This window comes from Astyanax mexicanus, chromosome 2 (assembly GCF_023375975.1).
Source record: "Astyanax mexicanus isolate ESR-SI-001 chromosome 2, AstMex3_surface, whole genome shotgun sequence".
In the NCBI taxonomy this organism is placed as follows: domain Eukaryota; kingdom Metazoa; phylum Chordata; class Actinopteri; order Characiformes; family Acestrorhamphidae; genus Astyanax; species Astyanax mexicanus.
The window spans coordinates 5,419,246-5,433,590 of NC_064409.1; the positions used below are offsets into that span (position 1 = coordinate 5,419,246).

General features: G+C 40.5%; 1 protein-coding gene across 7 annotated transcripts in view; it reads left to right on the forward strand.

The window, feature by feature from the left end:
• Nucleotides 1-14,345, forward strand: part of wnk1b (WNK lysine deficient protein kinase 1b) — a 153,613-nt gene that overhangs the window by 81,997 nt on the left and 57,271 nt on the right. For all 7 annotated transcript variants that reach the window (XM_049475036.1, XM_049475037.1, XM_049475038.1 and 4 more), the window contains exons 4-5: nucleotides 4,534-4,754; nucleotides 6,504-6,661. In XM_049475036.1, the coding sequence (XP_049330993.1) occupies nucleotides 4,534-4,754; nucleotides 6,504-6,661 (379 nt within the window). The remainder of the gene's footprint in view (nucleotides 1-4,533; nucleotides 4,755-6,503; nucleotides 6,662-14,345) is intronic.

Here is a 14,345-nt window from a genome sequence, read left to right on the forward strand (position 1 = left end):
CATGTAGTGAAACATGATAACGAGTACAAACTTTTGTCAAATAGACCACCTCCATTCACCCCTAGTATTCTGAACTACAGCACTTTTATAACGCTGGTGACAGGGGCATAGTGTTACCCGTGCAAAGAAATAGCTATTTTTACACCATTGTGAATGCTTATCACTTTCTGTATTTTTTGGTTGCAATTTAGAAAAAGGTATCGCCGGTTCGAATCCCGGTCATGCAGCTTGCCATCAGCTGTCGGAGCTCTGAGAGAGCACAATTGGCCTTGCTCTCTCTCTCTGGGTGGGTACAGTAGTTGGTGCTCTTTCTCCTTTTCACTCCTAGGGTGATGTGGATCAGCACAAGGCTGCATCTGTGAGCTGATGTATCAGAACCAGGTCGCTGCGCTTTTTTCGGAGCGTTAGCGCTGTGATGCTACTCGGCAATGCTACAGCATCAGCAGCATCAGTTTAAAAAGAGGCAGAGTCTGAATTCATATGTGTTGGAGGAGGTGTGTGCTAGTTTGCTAGTCTTCACCCTGCTGGTGTTGCGGCATCACTAGTGATAGGGGGAGTGTTAATGAGTGGGTTGGGTAATTGACCTTTCAAATTGGGTGGAAAATATAGTTTTTAAATGATACCCAGCCTTAGTTCCATCACACATATGCCAGAAAATGGATTTTGTGTCACAGTCTGAACATATCTGACTTGAATCTGTTTTGTTATTAAAAACAATTTTGACATGAAAAAATCAGATCTTTGTCACATTCAGAGACAAAAAGAAACCAATATGAGCCACAGCAGTCTGGTACTGTGGCGCTACATACACTATATTAGGCATATATTGCTGCATTGTTTCTTGCTGCATGTTTTATATATATACTGGCACCTGTAGATGCACATAAAAATATCACACATGCGTCAGTTTATAATATGCACATCACTGCGTCCCGAGCAGAACAAAGCTGAGGCCACAAATTCACCTCCAGTACTTCCGTAATGTCAGCGATGTTTATTTTACTGCCCCGTTAACGAAGTTAAAGTCACCTGAGGCTAGCAGAAGCGGATGATAGATGAGCCACTCTGCATGCTTGGCTTCTGAATGCATACCTGACACATTTATGCTCCACGGAACACAAAGCATCCCTGTAAAGAGCTTTAGCGTTTGAGTAAGCTAGCACTGTAAACCTGCTGAGCCACAGAGAGCACCTGACAGGTGCTATTGAATTCGTTACCACAGATCTGAATCAGTCTAAGGGTTTTATTTGCTGAGTTTGTGTGCTATTTATTTGCTTTTTGTTTTGTTAAAGATGGATTTCGCAGGGCCTCCTGCATGCCTAGCCTGTTGGTCTGGTTCTGTAGGAAAAACAAACGAGTACTAACAACACTTTTCCTACTAATAACAGAAGAAAGAGGAAATACAGAAGAGGGGGAATTGAAAAATCTTTTAAAACAAGTCCTGCAGACATCCTGTCCTCCATCGCCACTGTCTTAATGAGTTCATATAAGGGGATTAGTAGACCACGGAAAAGATTTATTTGTTGTAAATGAAACATTTTCCACTCATTCATTTATTCATTTATTCAGTTTCTGATGTTTACAAAATCTAAATCAGCTCCAGATCCTTTAATTGTTGTGTTTAGCTTTTCCTCTTCCTGATAGAAAGAAAGAGAGAGAGAGAGAGAGGAGAGAGAGAGAGTTTAGTGAGTGCCTATATTAATGTTTTCATGTTTTTGTGTGTGAGAGTAAGAGTGTATGCAAGAGTAAGAGTGTGTGTGAGTGTGTGTGAGTGTGTGTGAGTGTGTGTGAGTGTGTGTGAGTGTGTGTGAGTGTGTGTGAGTGTGTGTGTGTGAGTGTGAGTGAGTGTGAGTGAGTGTGAGTGAGTGTGAGTGAGTGTGAGTGAGTGTGAGTGAGTGTGAGTGAGTGTGTGTGTGTGTGAGTGCGAGAGAGGAAAAAGAGTGTAAGAGAGAAAGCGTGAGGGCATGTGTGAGTACGTGAGTAAGCGCAAGTGTGCGAGAAAGTGTGCGAGAAGGAAAAAGAGTGAGCAAGGGAGAGAGAGTGTGCGAGAGTGCATGTGAGAAAGCGCTTATGTGCGAGAGTGCGCATTGAGAAAGCTTGGGTGTAAGAAAGCGTGCTCAAGAGAGTGTGGGTGAGAGTGCGAGAGAGAGAAAGAGTATGAGTATGTGTGAGTGAGAGACACTATGTGAGACTGTGAGAGAGAGTGTGTGTGTGTGAGAGGGAGAGAAAGTGCAAAAGTGTGTGTGTGTGTGTGAGAGCACATGTGTAAGCAAGAGAGAGAAAGTGTGCGAGAGAGGGAGAAAGAGTGTGCGAGAGTGCATGTGAGAAAGCTTGTGTGTAAGAGAGCCTGCGTGAGAGAGAGTGTGGGTGAGCGTGCGAGAGAGAGTGAAAGAGTATGAGTGTGTCTGAGAGAGAGAGTGTGTGAGTGAGAGAGATACTATGTAAGAGTGTGTGTGTGAGAGGGATAGAAAGCGCGAGAGCGCGTGTGTGGGAGCATGTGTGCAAGCGAAAGAGAGAAAGTGTGCGAGAGAGAGTGCGAGTGGGAGAAAGAGTATGCGAGAGTGCATGTGAGAAAACACTTATGTGTGAGAGTGTGCGTTGAGAGAGCTTGTGTGTAAGAGAGTGTGCACGAGAGAGTGTGGTTGAGAGTGTGAGTGAGAGACACTATGTGAGAGTGTGAGACTGAGAGGGAGTGTGTGTGAGAAGGAGGAAAGCGTGAGAGTGAGAGTGCTAGAGGGAGAAAGAGTGTGCAAGCGAGAGTGCATGTGAGAAAGCACTTATGTGAGCGCGAGAGTGTGAGTGAGAGTCATCTATCTTGTACGGTAGTGATGGTGCGCGTTTCGCTGTGTCTCTGTGCTCTTTACTGAGTAGATGGTTGTAATGAGGATTACTGGGCTAAATCCTGGCTGTGGCTCAGCTCCAGTAGATTTGTTTAGTGCAGGCTAATCTAATGAAAGTGGTGGGGGGGTGGTTAAGGGTGGGGGGGTTTGAGGGGGGCGCAGGCATCACATGCTGCTTTCCTCTCCCATACCTGAACCTCCTCTCTGCCTGCAAGTGCACGAACTACAAGATCGTCTGATGAAAATACAAATCCCATAATGCCTCAGCAGAGAGGAAATATGGTATAGTATTTGGTTCAGTCCCATCTGTCTCCACTCGGTAATCATTTAAATCTCTCCCTGAAGAGGGCCGAGGTGACACTATCCAATTAATGTGTCTGAGTGTGAGTCTGATCTCCTCATACTGGTGAACGCACCTTTAGCTAACGGTGAAAAGCATGAGCACCTCCGGATCACGTTTTAATTAATCCTTATCCTGCAGTGTACGGACTGACCCCGCCCCTACAGGTTAAATAATATCAGAGCTGCTCTCCAGACGTCTGTCTCTTATCCCATGTGTTTTGACTCTGATGAGATTTTTTTTGTGATGGTTTAATAATTGTCTTTACTGGGTGATTAGTAATGGATACAGGCTTTTACAGTATATCATCACTGTCCAATGGAAAACAAGTATAGAAATAAAATTTCTAGAAAAAGTTTACTACATAATTTGAATACACAAACTGTCCCTTAACCTGTGTCAAAAACTTTATAATAAATGGACCAATAGAAATTTTCCAAACTATATGAAATAAACTACTTTTACATTGACTTCCATTAAAATTTTGAGCGTTTTTCCTCTCTATTGTAAGGTTGCTGTTTTGGAGATTTGCATGCTTTTCATTGGACAGTAAAGATAAATAAATATGAGGTTATTTTAACATTTTGTTCAAAGATCTTAAAAGAAGATCAAAGATTAAACTAAAAAGTATTAGATCATGAAATGTGATTTATATTAATGTATAGTTGAAAAAAAAAAAGATTTTTTAACCTGATATTGTTGCAATTGTTGAAATATAGATGTATGTAGGGCCAGACAGTAATTGGAACAGACATTTTGTAACCATTGCCCATGTCAGTTTTTGTTTATCTGTTTTAATACTCTTAATATTCTTAATATTCCCCAATTTTTCTTTTTATCATAAATAAGGAGGAGGCGAAAAAAGGCCAGGTGGTTTGCTTTTGCTGTTTTTTGCAGCCATAGCTGTACAGCTGCACCAAGAGATGTGTATGCGGGTACGAAAGAGAAGCACGTAGCACTAGTGCTAATGCTAATGCATAAAAGCGTGAAAAGATGCATAAATTCCGTTTACATGAATGACCGTTCACATTCATGTCACATGTCCACGGATGGAATACGTGTCCGATTTAGGATTACATATGGAAATAACAAATCTGATTAGAAAGTCACTTCAGCCTGGTAATGTAAACGTAGCTTAAGTGTCATACATTATTAACAGCAGCTATAGAGGACTAAGCTTCAGATAAAGTTCTAGTGCAGGAAAATAGTATTTTTATCCTTTTTTTCCCACTTGATTGTTAGGAAATAAATACAGAATATTAACCAAACTATGCTTATTAACACAGCCAACCAAACTAACCAAGCAAATATCCAACCCACCGCTCTGTTTGTGTGTTCTGGATCTGTGTGCAGGTATCTGAAGAGGTTCAAGGTGATGAAGATCAAGGTTCTGAGGAGCTGGTGTCGTCAGATCCTGAAGGGCCTTCATTTCCTCCACACTAGGACTCCTCCTATCATTCACAGGGACCTGAAGTGTGATAACATCTTCATAACCGGCCCCACCGGCTCGGTTAAGATCGGTGACCTGGGCCTGGCTACTCTAAAGCGCTCTTCTTTCGCCAAGAGTGTTATAGGTATGACCTCGCTTTTTAGCTTTCCTCGTTTTCTTCGTTTTCCTCGTTTTCTTCGTTTTCTAGGTCAGACAGACCTCCCAGTGAGTCCTGTGTGAAACTGGGAAGGGGTTTAATAGTGAATGCATTTTGTCTTGCGGGTTTTTTTTGTGTTTTTTTTTTTTGAGATCTCCGTTTGGAGGCAGCCCTGTTGCGTGAAGACCACAGTTTTCCTTGCAGCATAAGTGTCCGTTTTTGGGCGTGGAATAGTTCAGGATAGGAAACTACAGATGAATTCTGTCTGCGTCAGTTTGTTTTAATGAGGGGAAACACCTTTTAATCCCTCTGTTTCACAGCTGAAACCAATAACGAGCACAACAAACAGCTAATTGGCCTGTAAATGATTCCGGCGATGCCACTTAAAATTTCCATAAACGGCGGCAAGTTTCTGGAATGCTAGTTCATGAGACGTTGTTGGTGGTTGAGCCACATGGGATTTTCTTAAGGTTTGTTGGCAGGGACACTATGGTGTGGAGAACTGTGGACTTTAATGATTAATCGATGCTCATGTTGCCAAAAATGTTGACAATATTTGTCTCCATAGGCTTACGTCATCACATTTTGTTTTTTCCTTCCCTCTCAGGAGTTTAAGATGCTGCGATTCTGTGATTCCTGTCTTTCTTTATGGTCACACGGCCTTTGTTCCTGTGTTTTCCCCAAATTGCCTCTTTTCTCCCTTTTTTATTTTCTTTTATTTAATTTCCCCTCCTCTCTTCAGTATTTGTTCTTCCCCTAAATTGTAGGGCTATAAGCTCAAGTGTCCCTCACTGTGCTGTATGGATTAATGGATTATTTAATGTACTGCAGTTGAGACGGAGACAGTAAGTATTGAAACTGAATAGTTTCCCTGGTAAGTTAACGTGCCACAATTTGGTACACAATTAAAAAAAAAGTGGTTATTAAATAAGAAAAATATGTACATTTTTCTGTGCAAGGCCTTTCCTTTAATCAGTACTAATTTAGTGCACAAAAAAAAAAAGATTTATGAGGAGTTTAATAGTCTCTTCCTTTGAGATGTGCTTTTCTATCTCGTCACTGTTTAATCGAATAACCTTATCACAGACAGACAGACAGACAGGTTGACTGACTGAAAGGTGAGTGAATGTTGTCCTTTTTTTCTGTGCTGATGATAAAAAATAACCAGATTTGAAAAGCCCATCTCTTTTGAAGCTGAAATTAAACCATAGCTTAGCATAGCTTAATATGCAGTAATAATGCTTTTTAGTTAGTGCTTGCTAACCAAGATTTCTTTTTTTTAAAGAGGGGATGTATTATTTGGTTTGGGCCTTTTCTGTGCACCAGTAGCAGCTTTAAGCCAAACATAGCAAAAGGCCTTGCAGAGAAAAAACCCTGAATATTATCTATACTGAATAACTGAGGGCAGTTTTTCCTCCTTCTTCCTTTTTTGTTTTGGTTTTTGTTTTATTATTCCCCTTTTTTTTTTCTTTTTTTGCTCCTTTCCACCCTCTCTCTGCTCCCCAATCTCTCTCTTTTTCTCTCTTTCTCTTTACCTCCCTATTTCTATCTCTATTTCTCTATTTCTTTCTTTCCTCCCAGGGTGGAACTCAGCATCATCATCATCATCAGCAGCAGCAGCAGCATCATCAGCACACCCCCCTCTCCTGTCTTTCTCCCTTCCCTCTCTCCTCGCTGGCCCTGCTGGGTGAGTACGGGTCTGAGCTTCAGAGATCTGAATGGTTCTTTTGATTTAAGGTACCCCTGAGTTCATGGCGCCTGAGATGTATGAGGAGAAGTATGACGAGTCGGTGGATGTGTATGCCTTTGGGATGTGCATGTTGGAGATGGCGACCTCTGAGTACCCGTACTCCGAGTGTCAGAACCCTGCTCAGATCTACCGCCGGGTCACCAGCGTGAGTATCCCACCTCCAGATCACACAAGAATACACACAAGCTAACACAGTAGCTAGCTAAACACTGCAACACCAAACTGTCTTTTTTGGCTTTTCTTTGGCTCTTTCTCTCACTTTCATTCTCCCCAGACCATATCTGTCCTTCTGAGCTCTGTTTTCTGCCATTTTCCCCCCATTTAGCTATAGGTCAATTGCACCACCCATTCAGCTGCTACTCAGCTGTATACCCCCTAACACAAGGAGGGTAAAGACTAGCACATGCCTCCTCCGACACATGTGAAGCCAGCCACTGCCTCCTTTTAAACTACATTGTTGAGAAGCATCACAGCATTTGCGATTGGAGGTTCTGATACATCAGCTCACAGGTGCAGCCTTGTGCTGATCCACATCACCCTAGTACCACCCGAAAGTCATCCACAGGATGACTTGGACAGAAAAAAAAGCAATGTGTAACAATGCTGTTGGATATCGGAAACGTATTAATGCTATTAAAATGTAATTTATACTCCAATTTCCAATAGGAATGCTGCAAAATGACTTTTATTTCATTAACTTTCAAGTTAATGACATTTGGAAACAAAAGATAACGTCATTGTCTCTTATAAAACCATGAAAATTTCTTAAATAACAAAGATTTTGGGCATTATCTTAGTTCCCACATTAATTTGATTGTAAAGTCTTTTAGTTTTCTATAAACTAAAATCTTGAAGTATTTGGAAGAAAGCGAAGTGACTCGGTTCTGATACATCAGCTCACAGATGCAGCCTTGTGCTGATCCACATCACCCTAGTACCAACTGAAAGTCATCCACAGGATAATATATGCAAGCAGACTAGGGTTGAATGATATGGACAGAAGAAAGTAATGTGTAATAATGCTGTTGTGTGAAACACAACTTATTAATGCTAATAATAAGTCACTTATACTTCAATTTCCAATAGAAATGCTGCAAAATGACTTTCATTAATTAAATTATGTTTTTATCTGACACTGATGTCATCGTTTCGTCTAATAAAACCATGGAAATTTCTTATATAACAAGGATTTGGGCATCTCCTTGGTTCCCGCATACATTTGCTTGTATAGTCTTTAGTTTTCTATACTTTGAAAAACGTTTAGCTGCCTTGTTTCTAGGGATCAGTATGTAGGTGGCTGGAAAGTGAACTAGGTCTTATTTTATTTGGAGGAAAGCAAAGTGACTATTCTGATACATCAGCTGACAGACGCAGCCTTGTGCTGATCGACATCACCCTAGGAGTGATTAGGAAAAAGAGCGCCATCTACTGTACCCATCCAGAGACAGAGCAAGGCCAATTGTGCTCTCTCTCTCTCTCTCTCTCTCTCTCTCTCTCTCTCTCGGGGCTCCGGCAGCTGATGGCAAGCTGCATGACCGGGATTCGAACCAGCGATGTCCCGATTGTAGTGGTTTAGACCCCTGGAACACTCAGCACCCCTCGGATCTCTCTTATGTCTTGTTTTATCTCTTTCTCCTCCTCCTACAACCACCTCTTGCAACCACTCTTTGCTGTCATTACACCCACATACTCATCAGCTATATTCTTCAGAAAAAAACCCACACAAAACTCGAAAAACACACAAACCAAACTCTTATTCTGTATTGTTTTGTTTCTGATATTCAGTATATGCTCTTCAGTCTTGTCTCTTGGCATTCTCTCTCTCTCTCTCTCTCTCTCTCTCTCTCTCTCTACGCCAGGGATGGGCAACTTCCATGATGGAGAGGGCCACATTTTTTTCAGCATGACCATTGGAGGGCCACATGACCTCGCACTTCAAATAATTGAATATGAAAAACGCTACAAATTATTTTCAATAAGAACAAATTTTATATGAATTTATATCTGTATGTTTACAGTACCAACATTTATCAACAACTATTTTCTGCATATTAATGCATTTTAATACGGCAAAAGACAAACCGTTTGCTTAAAAAAAGTGCAAAAAGGAAGTCCTTCATATCAAAGAACAAAAAGTTTGCTTAAAAAACTGTTTGCAAATACAGTAGTTCCTCTGTGTAAAATAAGTTCATTATAACAAGTCCTTCATAAGCAACATAGACAAAACATTTGCTTATAAAAGTGCAAAAGGCATTTGAACTCATTTATAACAAAGAACAAAAAAGATTTAAAAACTGATTGCAAATAGCTCATTCAATAATAGCAGAAAACTAGACCACAGAGGCCCAACATTTATTGAAGCTAATGAGAGAGCTGTGGTTTGGCCTGCTGGCTCACAATGGACTGGATGTCAATGTCAATTTTCGTGGTTGTTTGGCAAAAGTAGAATTACGTTTTTTTTTAATTATGAAATTATGAAATTATTTTTGATCTATTCGCGGGCCGCACTGAGTGATGATGAGGGCCGTGTGCGGCCCCCGGGCCGCCAGTTGCCCATCCCTGCTCTACGCCTTTTATGTGGGCTATAAATAAATATAAAGCAGCACAGAGGCAATAAAATGTAGCTTTGAATTGGATTTAGACTTGCGAGCACACAGCTGTCATTGAAACAAGCATGTGCTTTCCATCATGACATTATCCATCATAACATAACATGGTTTTATTTAATCGTCTTTGCTGCAACAGTGTCTTCATCTTCAACATGCTGCAGCAGCTTGGCTTCTGCAGACATCTGTGTTTATGCTATAGACCAGTAGATGTATGGTAATTGTCAGTCTTTTCATTGGTAGAAACAAATGAAGCCGTAGCTTTGAAGCCATTGTAATGTAGTTTTCCTTGGACAGTGTTTATTCCTGCCCAGGCAGGGTCATTGACCCTGAATAAAGCTGGGTGTGTGTATGTATGAGTGTAAGTGTGTGTAGGTGTGTGTGTGTGTGTGTGTGTGTGTTTCCCTGCTCGCTCAGGCCATTGTTAGCAGTTGTGAAACTTCAGTCCCTCTGCTGTTCTGTACAAATCCAATCTAAATCCAGTCCTTAATGGCTGGCCTTTCATTTCCTTCCACGAATTGCTTGTTTTGCTTTTGCAGACTTTTGGGAGAAAATAAGGCGGATTCATGAGGGGTTGTAGGGTTCGGATCGCGTCCGTCACGTCAGTGGTCTTGTGATGTCTGGAAAACAATTTTCATGAAGGAAATTGTGTTTATTTTTTAGCGCCGATTTCTAATTTGTACAATTTGTGCCTTTTTTTGGTTTCAGTTCCTTCAATTTCAGATTGATTTAATACAAGTAATGCACATGCCTTATTGCATCATGTGTACATGCTGTAAATTTGATGGGCCTTTAGTAATATCCTTTTTTTTGTTCCTTGTTTTTTCGATTTCATATTGATTTATTATATCATTATCTGATGGGCCTTTGGCAGTTGGTAATATCTGCCTATTTTGTTTCAGTTCCTTCGATGTCATATTGATTTATTATTAGAAGTAATGCACATGCAATACCACGTTTTCAATGTTAAAGGTCATGTGAAATTGATTTATTGATTTAAAACCTCTGGAATATAATCAAGAGGAAGATGGATGATCACAAGCCATCAAACCAAGCTGATCTGCTTGAATTTTTGCACCAGGATGCAGGCATAAAGTTATCCAAAAGCAGTGTGTAAGACTGGTGGAGTAGAACATGATGCCAAGATGCATAAAAAACTGTGATAAAAAACAGGGTTATTCCACCAAATATTGAGATTTCTGAACTCTTAAAACTTTATGAATATGAACTTGTTTTCTTTGCATTATTTGAGGTCTGAAAGCTCTGCATCTTTTTTGTTTGTTATTTCAGCCATTTCTCATTTTCTGTACGACCAGTTGAGGGCAGTGCTGTAGTGTAAACTGCTTACTATTTGAAGCAAATATTTACAGCTCTAGAAAAAATTAAGAGATCACTTCAGTTTCTGAATCAGTTTCTCTGATTTTGCTATTTATAGGTTTATGTTTGAATAAAATGAACATTGTTGTTTTATTCTATAAACTACAGACAACATTTCTCCCAAATTCCAAATAAAAAGATTGTCATTTAGAGCATTTATTTACAGAAAATGAGAAATGGCTGGAATAACAAAAAAGATGCAGAGCTTCTAGGCCTCAAATAATGCAAAGAAAACAAGTTCATATTCATAATGTTTTAAGAGTTCAGAAATCAATATTTGGTGGAATAACCCTGGTTGGCATGTTCTCCTCCACCAGTCTTACACACTGCTTTTGGATAACTTTATGGATAACAAGCAGTTCAGTTTGGTGGTTTGATCTCTCACTCTGGTCTGTGTATGAATGAAAATGCACAGGAAGGAAGTTCTCACTCTCAGATCCAGCTGTGTTGCTAAAGAGGATCCAGACAGCTCCTGAATCAGCTTGGCTCACAGCCTCCAACAGCCAGACAGACAGTGCGAGACAACAGACGGCTCCAGAAAAGGCAGAACGCAGCCAAGACGGGTGCAGCCTGCCTGTTTGTGTTTGTCAGCACTCTGCGAGGGGAAAGCAGACGGACAGGTGGCAGTTTTCATTTATCCGTCTGCACCTGTTGGCAGCAAGGGAAGTCCGGGGACGTGGCGTATCCTGGAAGTCCTGGATTCTTTATGAAAAGCTGCCAAACACACGGCCATATGGCATTTTAATCTCCCACAATCCAACAGCACAGACAGCAATCTAACAGACCGCAGAGTGAACCGGTTTTAATGTGATGCCGTCAGTTCAGTCTCCTACACAGCCTTCAACTTCTTTATTATGTAATTGAATTTCACGTTATTAAGTGTTCTAGTGTTTTTTTAGTCAGGGTCAAGAACTGCTGCCTTTCATCTAAAGCAGCTCAAAGTGAGCTGAGCTGTGGTGTGTTGAGTATTTGTTTAAATGAAGTGAATTTTAGACAGAGGTGTCAAGTAATTAAATAGTAGAAGTAGAAATGTTGGTTATCTATACTTTACTGGAATAATTATTTTAGTTTTCAGACAACTTTTTACTTCTACTCCTTACATTTTCATGCAATTATCTGAACTTTCTACTCCTTACATTTAAAAAATATAATTTTAACTACCTATCAGAAAATAACTATCCAGATAAATCTCTGCATCCAGATCAGTGAATCAGTGAATAGAGAGCTGGATGATTGTCACCCCCTGCACAACATATTCATGGACCATAGCAGTAGTCTCAGTGGCAGGATCCTATCACTGAGATGCTTTACAGACAGACTCAGGAGATCCTTTGTCTCGAGAGCCATTAGACTCCTTATTTCCTTGCAGAGAGGAGGACAGAGGAGATCTATCTATCTGTCTGTCTGTCTGTCTGTCTGTCTGTCTGTCTTCCTAACTACCTGTCCTACTTATCTATCCATCTACCTACCCTACCTACCTATCTACCTATCTAACTATAGAGAAATTAATGGAGATACCTATTAAAAATAAGCAGAAAGGCATTATTTTTAATATTTTCAAATTTGCGGCAGTCTATCTATGCACCTGTCTGCCTGTCTGTCTGCCTGTCTGCCTGTCTGCCTGTCTGTCTGTCTGTCTGTCTGTCTGTCTATCTATCTATCTATCTATCTATCTATCTATCTATCTATCTATCTATCTACCTATCTATCTATTTATTTATATACCTATCTATCTACCTATCTATCTATTTATCTATCTACCTACCTATCTATTTATCTATCTACCTACCTATCTATTTATCTATCTACCTATCTATCTAACTGTCTGTCTGTCTGTCTGACTGCCTATCTGTCGTCCTAACTACCTGTCCTACTTATCTATTTATCTATTATTTATTTCACTTTTAGATCTTTTTACTAGGAGCAAAATTAAATTTCAACACAAGTTTCTCAAGCAAGACATGAGCTACATTTAATTTGATAATGAGATTTGAATGATTGGACACAGTCAAGCTTGAGCACAGTGAGTCCTTATTGAATGGAAAAGTCACACATAATTAGGTCTGTAAACAAAATATTTATTCAGATTCATCACTGCAGTGTAGGCATGTGCGTCAGGCCTTGCAATGTCACATGAGGTAAAAGCTTGATCAAAAAAAGAGCTTTTCAAATTTACATATCTACATCTATTTACCAGAAGTAGATCATCTGGAAGAATCATTTATTTTACTTGTTAACACTGTGGATACTCTGTGTGCATTATTACTATTATTATTATTATTATTATTATTATAACATGTTAATTGGTCCAGGAGCAAGAAATGCCAGTTTTCCATTGTGTTGCATGGAGTTTGATGTTTTCTTACTCAGGGCTTGAACAACTTGTTGATGTTATTGATGTAATAATCAATTGGATGAATGACTGAATGCAACTAAATGAATTTACCCAATAGAGATGCGGTCACAGGACCTCAAACGACCTCAATACTGAAAGGTGAAAGGTTGATGTGGAATTCATTATACAGTTAATTTTATAATTTTATAATTTATTAATTTATCAATTTACCTGGGACCAATTGTTCCACCCATTCAGCTGCTACTCAGCTATATATCCCCCCATCACTAGTGATGCCAAAACAAAAGGAGTATGAAGACTAGCACATGCCTCCTCTGATACATGTGAAGTCAGACTCCGCCTCTTTTTGAACTGCTACTGATGTAGCATTCCTCCTCTCCGAGGAAAACGCAGCGACTCGGTTCTGATACAGCATCTCACAGATGCACGCAGCCTCGTGCTGATCGGCATCACCCTAGGAGTGATGAGGGGAAAGAGCGCCATACCCACCCAGAGATACAGCAAGGCCAACTGTGCTCTCTCAGGGCTCCGGCTGCTGATGGCAAGCTACATTACAAGCTGATTTTAATCAGCAATCTCCCGATAATAGTTGTAGCGCTTTAGATTTTGATTTATAATCAATAGTATTCTCATTTCAGCATCCTTTGTGGATGAATACACTTGTGCATATTGTTAATTGTTAATGAAGCAAGTTCTGTATGATGTGTGTATGATGTGTATGATGATGAGTGCTGATGATTGGTTTATAGCTTGGACATTTGGGCTCGGTCTTGGGCTCAGGCTCAGTCATTTGAAGATAATGTCCCAGTTATTTTAGGCTCTCACTGTTCTTCTGGAGACAGCTTAACCCAGCAGACCCTTAAAAGCAATTACCCCATGTGCTGCTGAAAGAAGTTGAGCAGAAAATACAACGTTCAGATGGGCAGCATAAGTCTTTATAAGATCTGTAGACCTTTTAGAAGTTCATAATTACTTTTGTTCTTTTCTCCACCTCCACCTCTTCCAGTCCACCTCCACCCGAGACTCTCTCTCCTCCCTCCACTTTCAGAAGAGGTGCAAAAATGATTACCTCTAATTTTCCTCCTTTTGTTGGCCGGAGAAGGAGTGGGAGGCAGCGTGCATCCGGCTTAAAGGAGCCCATTCACTAGGAGCGTCCGTAATGAGCTTTTTTAATCGCCTTGTTATTGCAATACTTCGCCTTTCTGACTTAATTCTATTAGGCCTTCCGTCATGCTTAACTTTGTTTGGCACTGGAATCTGACGGAGGGGACAGGCTTATATAAGGAGTAGATGCTGAGGCTTGTCGGAGGGGGGAGTTTAGATGGGGGGGGGGGGGGGGGCATTGCTAAATAGTGGGGCAGAGCTGGTTCAGTGTTTTAAGGCAGCTCATAGCCCTCAGCACTCTGTGTACCTGGTTATCTTGGGTAAGTCCCTCAAACGTTTTTCTTCCCCCCTGGTTTAGACAGCTGTTTTGACAGCCAGGCTTTGCG